Genomic DNA, 17,199 nt, shown 5'->3' with positions numbered 1-17,199 from the left:
CTCTAGTCTTTTGTTAAACTACTTGGATCAGTTTAACCTTCTTGCCCACTTTAACCTAGTCACTGGGAAGCACTCATGGAAATCAGTTGGGATCAGCTTTTGAAATAATCATTGAGCAAATGAAATAGCCTTTAAAAATGGGCATCAAAACAGAATCCAAGCTAAGAAAGTGCAATTCCACGTGCTAGGAAGCTCATCCACCTGCACTAAGCCTAGGATGTTACAACCCTATCCCAAGTCCCTGACAGTTCAGACGCACAAAGAGATAAGAAGTTGGCATTTGTTTTCAAAACTGTTAATAACATGGTAGAGGAATTAAAAATGGCATTACTATAATAATTTATCTGCAACATGGCTGATCATACATATTATGGATAAGTTTTTGGAATAATAATTCTGTGTCTTAAAAGATATGATAAAGTATCTCATCTCTTCTTAAATCTATGGAATTTGGTATGAAAATAAATTTTTAAATGTATTTAATTTTTCTCTAACATATATTTTCACTATTTGAATGTGCATATGTTTCTATTTTAAAGGAGATAAATTATGTCAGATAACACAAAGGAAATTTACAGTAGTATCTATATAAAATGGATATTATAGTAATTGCAAGAAACGGTTAAAACTTTGTTTTCTTTTGCACCTATATGCACTGTTATATAACGCCTTTTTTGAGTAAGGTTATCAGGATAACAAATTAATAAAACTGACTACTTCTTGCTATCAAAATATGTATTCTTTCACTGGAATAGTTCCCTTTGAATTATAGCAATTACTAGAACAAGCTAAATAGGATTACTTTTGTCTAGAAACACTTAGTATGCACTCCATTTTGTAATACTCTCTGAATACCTGTTCTTGGGGTTTGCTCATTTCTTTTTCCAGGTCCTAGTCTGTAGTCTACAGGAGACACAGAATGGTACACCAGGGTCTTATTTAGTGAAGGAGATGCAGCCCAGCTGGTGGTGTGTAGTCAGTGGGCAGGCTTCTACAGATGGCTTCTTAAAGATCAGCTGCACCAAGAAATTTAGACAGGTGGGCCATAGTGGCTTGGCCCACCATGTAGGCCAAACTGCTGGCCAGTGGGCTGTTCAATAACCACGCCAGGCCTAATCAGCTCTCTCAATTGATCTTGACTTTTTTCCTTTCCCTGCCTAGGCCCTGGTTCCACAGGAGCAAGTTAAAAATCATAGCTATTGGGAAGGGATGGAAAGGGGACACAAAGGAGGAGGCAACAATGCTTGATAAGAAATGTACTCATTACCTTGCGCATGTAATTATAACCCCTCTGTATGGTATTTTTACAATAAAAAATTTAAAAGATCATAGATACCCACTTCTGTCTTGATTTCTGCTTCTGGAAGACTCAGCCCTAACATGTCTCTGTCATAGCTTTTATAGCAGCTGGAAAGTTAAGCTCTACTGAAATGGAAGTGACATTGATAAGGTTCTTTCTTTCTTTCCAAAGTACTTTTGGGTCAGCAAGGGCCAGTACGTGTCACAGTTAAGTCTCAGGTAATTATGCTCCCATTTGATTCCTCTCACTAATATTTAAGAACATTTGCATTTAGGAATCTGGTCCCTCCTCTCTCAAAATATTCCTCTTGAGCTGATATTTACTGCTAGACATTCCCATTTGGATGTTTGTCATTTCTAAAAAGAACTATTATATATATATGTAATATATATATATGTAATATATATATACACACACACACACACACACGTATATTTCTCAAAAGGAAAAGAATAATAAACATTGCAATTGATGTTATATTTATGTAGAGACCTAAAATTTTCAAGGAACATTCATATAACTTATAAACTTCGAGGGAAAGCGTGCTCAGTGATTTATCTGCTCCAAGCGCAACAACTGCGTGTGTGCACACCGGGGGACGATGCTCCCACAGCTCCGTCCAGAGCTGTCTGCCCCTTACTTCCTCCCCATAAGGGACTTAGTCCAGACACAAATGCATTTCATTTCCTGAGCAAACTGGGCTTGTGTGCCTACAATTTAAGGCTTTAGAACTGGGTACTTTTTCTACCACACTCCCAAGGTGTATTTGTCCGTTTGGGCAGTGCTTGCCGGACCTACTGTTCTGGGACGTGAAATGTTTTGCTAAGTGTGTTCTGTGTGTGGATTCACTTGGCCGCCAGATAACACTGTACCAAGGGCTTTCTTTGGTCTAGAAACACAGGTAGTGAGTGCAGAATCAAGTTATATACCCTTACAGTCTGCCTTCCAAGTGGCATCCTTAGCCACGATGCTATCCATACATCTTGAGAGTCGGCAAGGCCATCGCAGGCTAACTAAAAAGATCCACAAACCTTAAGGAAAAGAAGGAAAATGAACAGGAAAGGAGACAGTCTTCTTTGGTTGTGGGGACAAATCATATTCAAAGGCTTTACAAGTTTAGGGGTGATCCCAGGCTAACACACATATAAAGGAGGTTTGGATTGATGATGTAAGCAAGCCTGCGTCTGTAGTCCTGAGGAGCCTTCCCCAGGAGAGACTGTCTGGGAGAGCCATTTTCATCAAAATGGGAAAGGTGTCGTGGAGTGAGAATTAGTCACTGTTGGCAAACAGGTCAGTAGCAGGACAATGGAGGACTGCAGCCTGTTGGGGACAGAAAGTCAATTTGTCTCTCTGGGAATAGAGTGCGCTGTCAGAACAGGGGATCAAAGTCAGTCTGTGAAGGTAGGAACACGGAATAGCACTGGCCTGAACGGCAGCTCTACCGGAGCACGATCCGCCTGTCCCTGCGCTTCTCACTAACGAGTGTGGAGAACAGCGCAGAGGCCCATGTTCATCTGTCCCTACGTGTAACAGATTGTTACCAGCCATACTGGGACTGTCCCAGACCAGTCTTGTGATACGACTAAGGGGAACCTGGGGTTGGTGGCATGAGACGAATTTTATTTACAAAGACTTCCCGGACATCCCAGCACTGGTCGCACAATATTTCAAGTTGAAAGGAAAGAGGAAGAATTTCACAAACTATCTTTCCCTGGCTGAGCTATCTTTCAGTGATCACAGACTAGGAAGATTGTGAGATTCTTACCACCCCCTTCCATTTCTGCTCCATCTCCAATCAGAGACCATGCACTTCCCTGTAATCAGTGACTTAAGATGGGGGTAGGGGGAGGCAGGGAGGACCGGGAGCCGGGCGGAAGTGGAAAGCACGCATAGTGATCGTACTCAGAGGGTTCTTACCAGAAAGCTTCTTCGTGCCACTTATTAATTACTCTAGAACTATGCATTAGTCGATGTTCATAAGAGCAATACACGAAGAGGAAACATATGCATCTATGTATAGAATTTCTAGTGACTGTGTTTTGAAGGTGTTTGTTGGATACGTAACACTGTCATGCTGAGATCTTAATTAGCGTATCTCATTTTCCTATGTTCTTTAGCCATTTGTGAAAGGGTTTGCCTTTTTCTCCTGTGTTGTTTCCCCTTCTGAGCCCTTCAACACTCACCTGTGTTGCAGCCCTGCCCTTGGACTTGCAGGTTCTCTCCCTGAATGGTGTCCTTGGCTGGAGTCCTGACTTGAATGTACATCTTCTCATCCTTCATTAAGACCCCTGCGCAGTCTATGTAGAAATCTTCCTCTATACCAGAGTCATAAAGATAATGCCCTATTTTATGGGTAGGTTTATTGTTTTAATTTTTATACCATAGCTTAAATTTCATCAATAATAATATCTATATATGATGTAAGATAGAAAGATTGAAGTTCAAAATTTTCTTTTGTATATGTGCTGGTGCTTGGGCTTAAACTCAGGGCCTGGGTGCCAGCTGTCCCGTAGCTGTTTTGCTCAAGGTGAGCACTTAACAACTTGAGCTACAGCTGCACTTCTGCCTTTTTGGAGGTTGAATGGAGATAAGCCACGTGCACTGTCCTGCCCTTGCCTGTTTTCCTGAGATCTCCCCAGGAGGTACTGACGACCACAGATGCTTTGCCCGTGACACAGATGAGGGCCGGCGCGGCCGTGTCCGCAGTAGTGTCACCGTGTAAAGGCTCTTCTGGAACTACAGCAGAAACTGTCAGTGCCGCTGGAAACGCTCAAGGTTCCCCTGCCACATGAGATGTGGGACACCGAGTCTGTCCAATTAACAAGGACAAAAATCAACACACCATGTGTCTTGCTTCAATAAATAATTTAGCACTCCAAGTTTTTTAGAGGATTGCTTATTTTGTTGCAAATAGCTCTACCAGCTGGGGAGACCACAAAGGACAAATCTGCAAATACTTAATTCTAAATGTCATGAGAAATAATAGCTTTGCACCGGATGTTTATAGGGCTGAAGGTAGGTGATATCATTGCTAATCATCAGAAAGTGCCCTCCTAGCAGCTAAAAACATTTATCTAGAGATATGAATGGGCACAGACCTTTTTATTTTTGCAATGGCAACTTCCTTCTCTCACACAGTTTATAGACAATTGCAAATTACAAAGAAAACCCTAAGAAAACCCTGCCACTGAAATGCACAAGGCATAAAATCATTTAAGTTACAAAATAACTTGTTTAAAGATGATGTGGGCATTTCTTTCTGATAAAATGCACCTTAATGAGAGACAGAGACAGAGACAGAGAGAGGCGTGAGGCTGTCCGTGAATCTGCAGCAAGGACCATTTGGATGCTTCAAGAACAAAGCTGCCTCTTTCTCAACACCCATCACAGAAAATGAACTGCTTCAGCTCCAGCCGGTTACACCATGCAAGGCTGACCTTAACAGACAGAAAATTGGTCTGGGAGGATTTGCAATCTTGCCCTCCTCTTGCCAGTGGGGATGCTGGGCACCCACAGTGACAGCTGGGTGGAAAGGCAGGGCATGTGAAATTCATGCACGGGCACCTGCAGCACCCCCAGACCCAAGGACACAGAGGCTCCGGTGGAAATCTGCAGGGCTCACCACAGGGGAAATGAAGGTCACACACTGACATTAAAACAGGCCTGGTTCACATTTCAAACTATCAATGTAGATAAAATATTTCCTCTATAGTTTCCTAAGTACATGACCCCAAACAATATGTCTTGGTAATGCGGGCTGTATGGCTTGGAGTGGCTGGACTCCCCCTCGATTCCTGACAGCTCCTCGAAACTCTGCTTTGATTTCTGACCAATTTTTTTATTATCTAATTTTCTTTTGGAAGATTGCATTAAATTCAGAAGGGATTTCTACAAGGAGGGCATGATGTAGGGAGAGACTTTGCTTTCAGTTTGGTGAACTTCGTTCAGGACACAGTCTTACTTTAATTGGTTAGCCCACCTGTATTTAAATGTCTCTGGTGTGAAGAGGTGCTGGGCTGTGGCTGGAGCACTGCCTGGCTTGCTGGGGAAGCAGGCTCTTTGGGCCTGGCCCTTAGAGCTGCCTGCAGTTTCACAGCAGACGCCGCTGGTGCAGCTCTGGGTTTCTCTGCTGTTTGGGGGAAGGTGGAGAAGGTGGATCAGGAAGTCTGGCTCTTTCCTGTCTCTGGGACCCGCTTCAACTGTACTGCTGATTTCCTGTCCATGTGGAAATCTGCCTCCAGCCTGACAGCTGGCCTTGCCTTTCACTGGTGGAGTGAACCCGGCCGTTGAGGAGGGAGGTGTGCTCAGAGGAAACGTAGGAGGCCACACCCACCTTGGTTGGTTGATCCCCTTCTTTGTGGCAAGAGCAGATGTCACTTTTTTTTTTTAATGTTTTAATCTCAAGTTCTTCATCTATGAGGGAGAGGTTCAAATTATTCCAAGTGATGTAACAGAAAAATCTCAGGCCTCAAAGCTGCATTTTAACCTCAGTGGAGGAAAGGTAACTATATTTTTATGGAACGTTTGGACAAAGGATGGGATATAGAAGGCATTATAGCAGCTTTCTATCAGCATAGACGGGTGTGCCACACTCCCAGGAGAAGCGACAGGACTCACTTCCAAGGGTGTGGGCAGTGTGGACAGCCTGCTTCAGACTACAAGACAGAGGGTGAGGCTTCCCCTTTCATCTTACAAAGTTATGACGTTCCATTCTCCTCTAGAAAGCACCCCCGTTTCCCATGACATGGGGTGGAATTCCCGGCAACACGGACTGCCCCACCCTTACAGGAAGAAGCTGTCTTTTGTCCCTGGTGAAGCAACGTTCTGTGGGAATGTGCCCAGCGATGGCACCTATCAAGGGAGAGATGCTGTGTGCACGCAGCAAGGGCTCCGGTACTGCGAGACACGGAAATCCTTCAGCAAAGTCATTTGCTGAAGACCCATGAGAAAGAGAGCAGTCAGTTTTATCTGATCTGAGGCGAGTCTCTGCTCACGCCCCCCAGAACCGGATGACTACAGAAAATGATCAGGTCCCATTTGACCCCAAAGAGCTAGGGAAAAAAGGTTGCTTATGATTTTACTGTTAGGGTCTCAAAAATTGGATAAAGAACTGACGTTTGAATCCCAAAGACATGTCAACTATAGTTGAGCCCAATTAAAATGTGAGCTGACAAAAGAAGTTTACAACATAACACAGGCTTCCAAAGGGCACACAGCAGAGGCCCCTGGGGCCCAAGCCCCCTTTGTGGAGTGGACAGAGATGAGCGCACACAGCACACTGTCACGGGATGCGCTAGTCACCGTCCCCTGGGTTAGAGGAGCAAGTACAATGCTCTGCAAGATAAATCTTGGCTAATCCCCACACCCAAGTAAATCTTTTAAGTCTGCAATCCGTGGCAGCATGGCTTCAATAAGCTGAATCAAGTTTTTTAAGATGAATTTGAAGGGGAGAAAATTATAAAACCATTTACTACAAACAGCAATAACATTAAAACCTTAAGTCTCCACTGGAATTATTGAGAGGCGTTACAAAGTAGGAACATTGCTGGGGTTGAATGCCCTGTTGGAGACTGGGTTTTAAAACATACTTAGACTGTGCAACCATGGTTATTTTTAGTTTCTCCTTCCCTCTGCAAATGGAGGAATGAGAAGAGAGGGAGGAATGAGAAGAGAGGAAAGAATGCTGACCAGGCAGGCAGGCAGGCAGGCAGGCAGGCAGGCAGGCAGGCAGGCAGGCAGGCAGGCAGGAAGGAAGGAAGGAAGGAAGGAAGGCAGGCAGGCAGGCAGGCAGGCAGGCAGGCAGGCAGGCAGGCAGGCAGGCAGGCAGGCAGGCAGGCAGGCAGGCAGGAAGGAAGGAAGGAAGGAAGGAAGGAAGGAAGGCAGGCAGGCAGGCAGGCAGGCAGGCAGGCAGGCAGGCAGGCTTAGAAGTAGTATGGGGAAGCGTAGGGATGGTATTGTTTTGTTCTCCTGTGTTCCTTTTGTTGCCAACTGCTATGATGGTAAAGATTTTCTTTTTTCTTTTTTTTTGTTAGTCGTGGGGCCTGAACTCTGGGCCTGAGCACTGTCCCTCAGCTCTTCAGCTCAAGGCTAGCGCTCTACCACTTGAGCCACAGTGCCACTTCTGGCTTTTTCTGCTTATGTGGTGCTGAGGAATCGAACCTAGGGCTTCATGCATGCAAGGCAAGCACTCTACCACTAAGCCACCTTCCCAGCCCGTGGTGTATGTTTCTAAGGCTGACATTAACTTCTTTTCCAAGAATACATTTGCATGATACTCAAGGAGCAGAAATACTGTTGTTCTTTGAGGGACACAGGTCAGAGAGAGAATACAAGGGACCCTTTAGCTTTGCCCAGGTCTACGTCACGAGGCTCTACATGTTTTGGCCCAGGAATACTAAAAATCCCACTGCTCTCCTTCCTTTCCTGCACTTCCCAGGCCTCAATCAGGTGCCTTACTTTTGTTTACCTCATTACATTTTCAATCCTAAAGCTCAGCCTACCAGCCAGTAGCACTGAGTAGGCAGAGAACAAGTCCAGCTACCATTGTAGCTTTGTAGAAGGGACAGGCTGGATTCCCCACTGACCTGCAGGGCCTCATATACCTTCAGGAAGTTCTGTCCTCTAAGGGGGAGGGGCGACTGGAGTCCTTATTAAAAAGTAAATGAAGGAGACAGTAAGCTACAAAGCGAAACGTATGCCAGTAGAGCACAAAATAAGTAAAAATCCTGCATGAGCTCAGTAAGATGTACATCCAAAAAGTACTCAGAGGTAAATCTGTTATATAGAAAAATGCATCAAAAGCCTGATCAGCAGCAGATAGTTAATATCCACATACAAAATGAATAAACAACCATAAAACATAAATTTTAAAAGATCTGTTCAAACTTGACCTCAGAAAGATATGAATTTTCAAGTAAAGACTAAAGGAATATATTTAAATATAAATTCAAAACCAATAAACTTTATCCCTAAATGACACACTGATACTATCATTCATGACTAAGAAAGTAATTGTTAAGACTAGATCTACTTGGTGTATTCTTTCTAAAGGTGTTGAATGGAGAAAGTTTCACAAAATTCTCTCACAATGAAAATAACAGCAACAACATAGCAAATAAGCAAATGGGAAATGTTTGAACTTACTAATAACAACCAAATATTTATAATAGGTCTTTCTTTTATCAGATATTTGCCACTAAAACTATAGACATAGTACCAGATAAGATGCAGAGAGAAGCTATCACAGACATGGGCAATCATAGTCTACCATGAGTCTGGAAAGAAATGTGGCAATGCATGTTGAGAATCTGAAAAAATCTATCACCTTTGTTTCCACTCACATAACCAAATGCTGAGATTCAGAGCACACAATAACTTTATATTCAGATAATATGATCATCACTACACATTTCTGCACATCTCTATTAGTATAAAAATGTATGGATTTCAGTCTTACTCAATTTCTAAAAGGTAGAAGTAGCCTAAATGATCAGCAATAGAGAAACAGGGCATTACTATAGGGTAGAATCTTAGGGTTCTTAAGTATCTTAAGTATTCTCTAAGTATCTTAAAAAATGTTTACATGGAATATTTCATAGCAGAGAAAACTTGGCCTGTTTAATATACCAATGTGGACATGAAACTATACATACAACATAGGTATATATTAAGCATATACAAACACAGGATAAAACAAATCGTTCAACTAGGGATACTGGTGGACCCATTGCAACAATGAGATGTACAAGTCATTATATCGTAAAACGAACTTTACAACTTTGGTGGGGGAGCGGGGAGGATGGGGGGGAGGGGAGGGAGTATGGGAAGGGAAACAAAGAGGAGGCAACAATGTTTGATAAGAAATGTACTTGGTACCTTGCCCATGTAATTGTAACTCCTCTGTACGGTATTCTCACAATAAAAAATAAAAAAAATAAAAACTAAGGAAAAAAAACCCTAAATGTTTATTAGCCTGCCACACATCATACTGAAGTATGCTCTTGCATAAGTGTGGCATCCTTACATACAATGCCGTCAAAGTAAGACAGAGAGTCCTAGCCTCCTGTCCCACATGAAGGCCACTGCCCTTGTTCCAACAAGAACGACTTAATTCCATCAAATGGTTGATTCCATACAAATGACCTTAAGTTTAACAAAATAGAGCAGTTTCTGTTTATTACATCACCCCAAAGTAATACTAGCAAACATCGTATTTGTTAGCAATCATTGCCTTGTGGATAGGGAGATGGGCCATTTCCTCCAGACCACATGGCGGGTGATGGATGTGAAAGCGGAGCTCAGAGCGGGGAACAGGCCTGTGCTCCCACAGACCTGAGCCTCGTTACCCAACTGCATGGCCTCTGTGGATCTTAAAGGAGCATATGTAAATGCTGGCTGGAGGGCTGCCCTCTGACTTGCAGCAAAATATTTAGAAGTTGTCCTCTGACAACTGCAGGTGGATGTAGCAAGCTGCTTCTCCCAGTGACTCGGCACACCGCACAAAGTGAAGCCTGCCGTCCACATTCCTTTCTGGAAACCAGTCTGGTCAACAGATGTTGTTAAGGCTTTTAGGCTTCTTTTTTTTTTATCAACATTGACGTGCAAAGTTATTAAAGAAGAGAAATGCCGTGCTACAAGTATTAATACACACTAATCGTGAATTCATAAAGGAACTTTAAGGGCCGCCCACACCAATCATGATGAGGGCTGATTTTGCTTACAGGTATGAAACAGATCATCCTTTGACTCTATTCAGTAATTCATTTTGGCATTTTACTACAATTTCCTAGCCAAAATCAGGACCAATTGCATTCTGGGCCTCCTCCTAATCAACCTCCTGGAACATGAATTAAAGCTAATTGCTTTCACTCTGTGCAGCTGAAGAGCGTAAGGAGCGTGGCCCTCAGCTGTTCCCTCTGGTGCTCCACAGGCGCCACGTCTCCAGCATTGCCCTGGGTTCCTAATCCACCCCTGGCATCGCCCTGTTCTTCCAGGATGCCACCTCCACATTCCACCTGTATCTACCTGTCCCTGCTTTGGGGGTACACATGTACGTGAACTGTCAGTAGGAATGCAGGTAAAGGTATGAATAGGGGAGATGTCTCTACCATACAATGTATGGTCCATAAAGCACTGTCACAAAGAGTGTCCATACATTGTTATTCCATTCCTAAACCATTTTACCACATTAAACATACCTGCAGGGGGGACAGCATGGGAGCAGGAAGGAGGCCACCGTGAAGGTCGGGTTGGGGGGCAGGCGGCCAGAGGGCCTCTTGTTCCCCAGCCTTACCTGATGTCTGTGCATGTGATGCAGCTGATGTCCCGACTGTTGGTGGTGATCAGGTTCAAAGCCACTGACGTGTCCTCGTCGGAAGTCGGGTGCGCTCCACATTTAAAGAAAAACTCCTGAAAGCAAGAGAAACATGGCCTCAAACGATGGCCGTTTTTCCCTCTCCACACACTGTGACAGTCAAGGATCTCTGTGGCAAGAGAGCGAGTGGGTCATGCGGCGTGAGTTAAAGCAATCAGCAGCAGTCCTCTCAGAGAAAGAACACCTTTGTCGGCCGGAGCTGCTCAGCAGGCACCCCGGTGGCCTAGAGTGAATCTAGAACTTTCTCTGCCGCAGGTCTGGGGAGCCACACTGTGTGAGCAACCCCAACACGGTGCAGGAGCACTCACGGCAGGGAGGCGCGGGGGCAGGAGGCCAGCGTGTGCCGAGTTCAGCCTCCCAGAATTCCCGGAGGCCTGGCTCCCCCCCCCCCCCCCCCCCCCCCCCCCCCCCCCCCCGCGTTCCCACGCGCCTTCCACCTTCTGGGGTCCTCCCCCAGCCACATCCTCCCCAGCCACGCTTACTTCAGCGTTACCACATAGAGGGTGCTCTCCTGATCACCATGCGTTTTCCTATTAAAACTTCCTTCCTGTTCTAAAGTCAGTGTGCATCCTCACACCCTTCCTTCCGCTCACAGACACAGCGCGTGTCAAGCTGGTTGCTGCTCTGAGTCTTGTGCAAACATCTCTACATATCCCACGGCGGTGGGTCACAGTGCCGCCTTTTCTGCTGGAGTGGTCACCCGTACAATGGGCACTGTACGAGGTGAAGCCAGCGGCGGGCACGTGCTGCCAACCCCCTCAACACAGCCACCCAGCCAGCAGAGAGGGCTCCCCCCAAACCCCAGGCCTGGAGTCTCCCAGCTCCACGGAAAGCTCCAGACAGAAAATATTCACCGTTTCCAGCTCCGTGGGCCCTGGGGGCTCCGTCATGTGTGTCTAAAAGCCACCACCGATGCGAGCGGCATGGGGCACAAACGCACCTGATAAAACTTTATTTACAAAATGAGCGGCAAGGGTGGATTCTGCTGTGAGCCAGCCAGTGTGGCAGGATGGGGAATCTGTGGAATGCCTTATTCGGGTTTGTACCCCGACCCCGTCTGGCATATGGCTAGGGGTAAGAAATGGCTTCTACAATGAGGAATTAGAATATTCCTCTGACAGATGCCACCTGTCCCCTCACCCAGTTGGAAGCCCACTTGATTCGTCCTCTCCTCGTGGAAGCCTGACTAGGCCCGTCCTCCATCAGCCGGGTGAGACCGGCGGCCAGGCCTGCTCTCCTCCACTGCTGAGCAGCCAGGCCCTGGGCCCCGCCCCGCCCGCGCCCCGGGCCCGCCCGCGCCCCGGGCCCGCCCTGGACAGCTGGCCCACCTCCAGATTTTCCCAAATTCTGGGAGTGCTCAAGGATTTTTCATGTCTTACTTCTTACCAGCTGCAGGGCGATGGGGTACAACTGGGCTGAGCACCCCTGAACCCCTCCGTTACACCAACGTCCATGGCAGGGTGAGTAAGACTCACAAACATGAGTCAGCTGCACCTGCTGCCCTCCAGGGCAGGCGTCTCCGTCAACCCTCCTCCCGCAAGCCCTTGCCCAGGTGTGGCGCATTGACCCTCTTCCTAGATGCACCAGCCTGTCCAGGCTATGCTTCCCTCCAGCAGCATGGAAACTGCATCCTGGCTGGGGATCGGGCGTGGCTCTTTTACTGAACCTGACACACCAGCTTTTTCAATCACCCTTTGGAAAGGCTGCAGATCCTTTGAGGGCCGGCTCCGGGGTGCTGAGACGATTTAAGATACTTCGTGACTGACTCTTAGGAAACATACTGAGCTAAAATTGTCTCCTGCAGACGTGTAAAAGGTCTTCATTGGGAACAAAAAGTCATCCCTCCAAAACTGCTGAGCTGGCAGCCCCACTGGAAACGGGTTTCAATGCAGATAGAAAGATGGGACATATTTGTATTTTTCTTAACTTGAAGGAACCTGCTGGTAGATGTTCAGCTAACAAGTCACATATTGTTTTAACAGCAGATAAAAGGCAGCTAGATAAGAACCCAAGCATTGTTTTCACTGGGGATGGATGTATATGGTGCTGTAAGAAGTTACAGATATCTGGAAAGTTCTAGTAATTCATACAGGGGGATTAAACTAACATACAGAATGTTAACTATACTAAAACGTCTGGTCATCAGTGAACTTCAGTGCTTTCTTCACTAAGTGTCCTCTGGTTTTCTTTCTTATCTTTTGGTGGCATTGAGTTTGAACTCAGGGCCTTGCGTTTGCTGGCAAGCACTCCGCTGTGAAATCACAATTCCAGTTATTTTTGAGATCAGGTCTTGCTTCCTGGATGGATATGTGTCTGGGCCACAGTTCATTTTTTTCAGGCTTCCCATCAAAGCTGGAATGACAGTCGTAGTCAGCTTCTTCCAGTGAGGTGGGATCGCATGGACTTCTCTGCCCCGGTGGCCTGGAACCTTGGTCTTTCCAATCTCAGCCTCCTCCGCAGCTGGGATGACAGATGTGAGCCGCAGGCACATGGCTTATGAAAGACCTTTTCATGCCATTTGTAGAAGAACTGTCAAGAAATATGTAGGATCTGCGGTTTTCACCAGCTTGCAAGCTCATGCCTTGGACGCTCACAGAGGATGGGAGACCTTGGGTCCAGGATAAGGCGCTGTCCAAGTCAGCACAGGCAGAAGCAGGAGCGTTTGTTCTGACACTGTGGGAACACAGATGTGAGCGACGCACAGCCCAGAGCCTGGACTGAGGAAGCTCAGAACTTCATAAGAAGGTGCGTGACTGTGACACTGGATGATAACACTAGAGGCAGGAGCTCTCCCTTCCAAAGTCATTAGCGCCTCCTTCCTGAGATGAGCAGAAACAGATACTATGAACTGTCCCCTCTCCATCCTACTAATGTCTTGGCTTCAAGAGCGATTCCTTAGTAAAGGGATCCAGTCCTTTCTCCGAATCTACAAACAGTGAGACTTCCCACAATAAAGCCAAACACACACGAAGCGAGGAGGTTTTCCAGGATTCTATTCAGGACTTTCTGGGTTCCTCACGAGGCCTGCTGGTGAGCATCTTCTCCCAGGCAGGTGCAGGGTTCCTCAGAAGCAATTATCTGCAAAAATCGACTTTTAAGAAAATCAAGGAAGCCAGAGCCAGGGGATCCTCCAGCCAGAGTCCACGCAGGTCCAGCAGAAAGCCAGGGCCTCTGGGAACTCTTGGACCTAAAAGTGGTTCAAGAAACAGCTCAGGTGGGACTGGGGGGAGGGGCCACAGTGAGGCCCAAGGGCTGGGCTGCCTAGAGGTGCTGCTCCATTCCGGTAGACATGGGGGTCCGGCAGCAATGTTACCTCGGGTCACCATGGAGGTAGTGCTGGGAGAGAAAGGTCCAGCAAGAAGTCAGCGCTCCATTCTGGGGAGGCCCATGCAGAATCCTCACATGCCACTCCTAGCTGGTGACAACATTTGGGTTGTCCTCCATGAAGAAAAGGGAGTGCTCTTGCATTGCCCTGCAAGTGAGGCCAACCACACAGAACATCCAGTGTCTGTGCACACTGACTTTGAACTCAGGGACACCTGTCCGAAGATTATGCACTCAATTTCCAGTGAGTTTAACCGGAGAGACAAGGACATGCCATTGCCCATGAGATCAGTGAGCACTAAGCCCATCAGATACGGCAAAGAGTTGCTCACAGTCACCTGCAACACAAATCAATCTGAAAGCCTCCCACAGACCTGGACATCCTGGCCCTACCCCAAAGCAGCAAACTTGCCACAGCTCCTCCCTATTGACACCCTCTGAAAACACCCAACCCTTAAAGCTACCCATCCATCTATCCATCCATCTACCCATCCATCTACCCATCCATCTACCCATCCATCTATCCATCTATCCATCTATCCATCTATCCATCTATCTATCTATCTATCTATCTATCTATCTACCATGTATGCATGTATCATCTATCATGTATGTATATATCTATCATTTATCATGTGTATATCATATGTATGTATCTCTCAAGTATGTATTTATCATCTATCATGTATGCATGTATTCATGCTTTTTATCTATCTATCTATCTATCCTTCTATCTATCTATGCTGGGATAGAACCCAGGGCCTCAGGCATGCTAGGCGAATGCTCTACCACTGAGCTATATCTTTAACTCTGTTTTCAATCTTATTTTCCATTAAGAAGTTTCATCATTCATGTTAATATTAAAGTGTTAATGTTACCCAAGTTAAAACGTGTTCAATAAAGCATCACTACAGCCCCTCTGCTGAGCGGGAAGCTGCAGAGCCCGGCGCTGCGGGGAGAAATTCTGGAAGTCATCGTCGCAGTTTCAGAATACCTACACCTTGCTAGATTCATACTTTGTTAATTTAGCAAAGCCAGTTTCAAAAGTCGGTTGCACCTAGATTAACAAACAAAAAGTTAATGAGTTTGCCATCATGCTCCACAGCCGCCATGTTCTACAGTCGTCATGCTCTAGAGTAAGTTTGCTTTCTCTTAGCAGGATGTGGACGAACCTCTCGATGATCTGAAAAGAAGAAAACCGATTTGTTTCTACACAAAGGGGACGCAGTCTGTCACACTGGGAGGGGTTCCCGGCCGCCGCGCTCCTCACCCACTGCCGAACCCTGGAGGGCCGAGCTGTATCCCCCAAGCTTTCCAGTCAGGACACACGCATGTGCGCTTCCCCACGTGCACACATACCTGCCCCTCCCCCACACCTGTGCAGGCACCCCACCTGCGTGCACGCAGACCCTAAGCAAAGCCAGGCTTCTGATCTGAATGACCGGCCTTCACCGGCAGCCAGTCCACACCGTGGCCATGGTTCCTTCCCGCGTCTGGCGGCACGGCCTGCCGTCCGTGTTTCAGTACTATTACTGTGACATTTCAAATGTGGCTCTAAAGTTAGATTTTATTACCAAGCAGTTAAAGGTGCTCAACACACAATAAAAAACCTTTTACAAACCCTATAATCCAAGGGACTTGGAAGATGCAGAGCTCCTCCCGCCCCCCCAGATAATCAGCCCTGAAGTTTACCTACGGAGAGGTCTGAGACGAACCAGCCTGAGATGAAGTCGCATGCCGCTTTCATGCCTTTACTTACTCACTTAGTGTGAACATTCATATTTTCATCCCAAATTTCTCATTAAAAACATGATAGAGTATAGACACTCGTGGGAATGCTTCAGAGTTGAAACACACCAATTACATAATCTGGCTAAAATGTAAAAATTTCTAAATTCAAAATGCCTCTTGGCCTCCAGAGCAATAAATAAATGATTATGGTTCTGAAATATAAATTGTCTAAAATTTCCGCTAAATAGCCTAATGACCCTTAGGGTACCATATACAGCACTTGTTTTGGTTACTAATATCATTTTTAGTTCAGCCCAAACGAAAAGACTCAGTATTGCTGGAATTTGTATATAACTAAATCCACATAGACTTACTACAGTTACCCTTAATGTCAAATACAATGAAATGTTCTTGGGATTTATTCCTCTAAGAATAATTTTTGTTTCAAAACCAATTTCAAAACAAAGCTAACAGTCCAATAGCCCTTATCTTTCCCTCCTGGGTTGGCATTCTAAGTTCTAGAGTTTCTTTGACCAGAAGTCTATTGTAGATGAAATGTCCATCGGCCATAATTTGGTATGTTTACCCAAAGAATAAAATGGGGACTAATAAAGATGCTTAAAGTGACTTCTGAAGGGCAGTGTACCATCATTGACCTTCATGAAGTGCATTAGTAGATGACTTTATAGAGTTGGCTTTGCTCAGACAAAATGGAAGTCCTCATACACTGCTCAAGGTGATTGCTCAAGTACATTTAGAAGGCTGTACTCCAACCCCAGGCACTGTGGCCAGTCAACCAGGATACCACCCTGCCCTCCCAGGTGACCACAGGGAGACACCTGCCCCAGAGTGAAGCCACTGCTCAGATGAAAAAGAAACAGAAGCAGAAATAGGGAGAGAACTGAATGCAATGATTGGTACCCTGGCCCAGCATGCTTAACCAGTTGGCTTAGTCACCTTTACCCTCAGTTATAAGCCTTCTTCCGGGCTTACTTTTCCCCAGTGTTTGCCTCCTGCCTTATTGCTCTAGCTAGGCATTCTAATACGAAATTGAAGAGGAATAGAGAAAGAGGACATCCTTGTCTCATTCCTGAATTTAGAGGAAATGGCTTTAGCTTTTCACCAACTGGGCATTTACCCAAATGACCACAAACAAGGCCATACAAAGGCTACCAGCACAACTATGTTTACTGCAGCATCATTTACCATAGCTAAAATATGGAACTAAGCCAGATGCTCCTCAGTAGATGAATGGATCAAGAAAATGTGATATGTGTGTGTGTGTATGCATACACACACACATACACAATGGAATTCTGTGCTTCCATCAGCAAGAATGACACCTCCCCATTTGTAAGGAAATGGAAAGACTTGGGAAAAAATCATATTAAGTAAGCCAGACCCAAAGAAACATAGATCCCATGGTTTCCCTTATTTGCAATAAATGACATATGTCTAGGATAATCTTAGC

At 45.7% G+C, this 17,199-nt stretch overlaps 1 protein-coding gene across 1 annotated transcript in view; it reads right to left on the bottom strand.

Moving 5' to 3' along the window:
• The window catches only part of Prkn (parkin RBR E3 ubiquitin protein ligase), a 992,623-nt gene that overhangs the window by 410,667 nt on the left and 564,757 nt on the right, over window positions 1-17,199 (bottom strand). Inside the window, exon 6 of the mRNA XM_042689760.1 lies at window positions 10,593-10,708. Within this exon, the coding sequence (XP_042545694.1) occupies window positions 10,593-10,708 (116 nt within the window). The remainder of the gene's footprint in view (window positions 1-10,592; window positions 10,709-17,199) is intronic.

The sequence above is a fragment of the Dipodomys spectabilis genome, unplaced genomic scaffold, assembly GCF_019054845.1.
Source record: "Dipodomys spectabilis isolate Male_0828 unplaced genomic scaffold, ASM1905484v1 ptg000126l, whole genome shotgun sequence".
Taxonomy (NCBI): domain Eukaryota; kingdom Metazoa; phylum Chordata; class Mammalia; order Rodentia; family Heteromyidae; genus Dipodomys; species Dipodomys spectabilis.
Note: the sequence above shows the minus strand (reverse complement) of the source record. Positions and strands in the feature narration are given on the sequence as shown.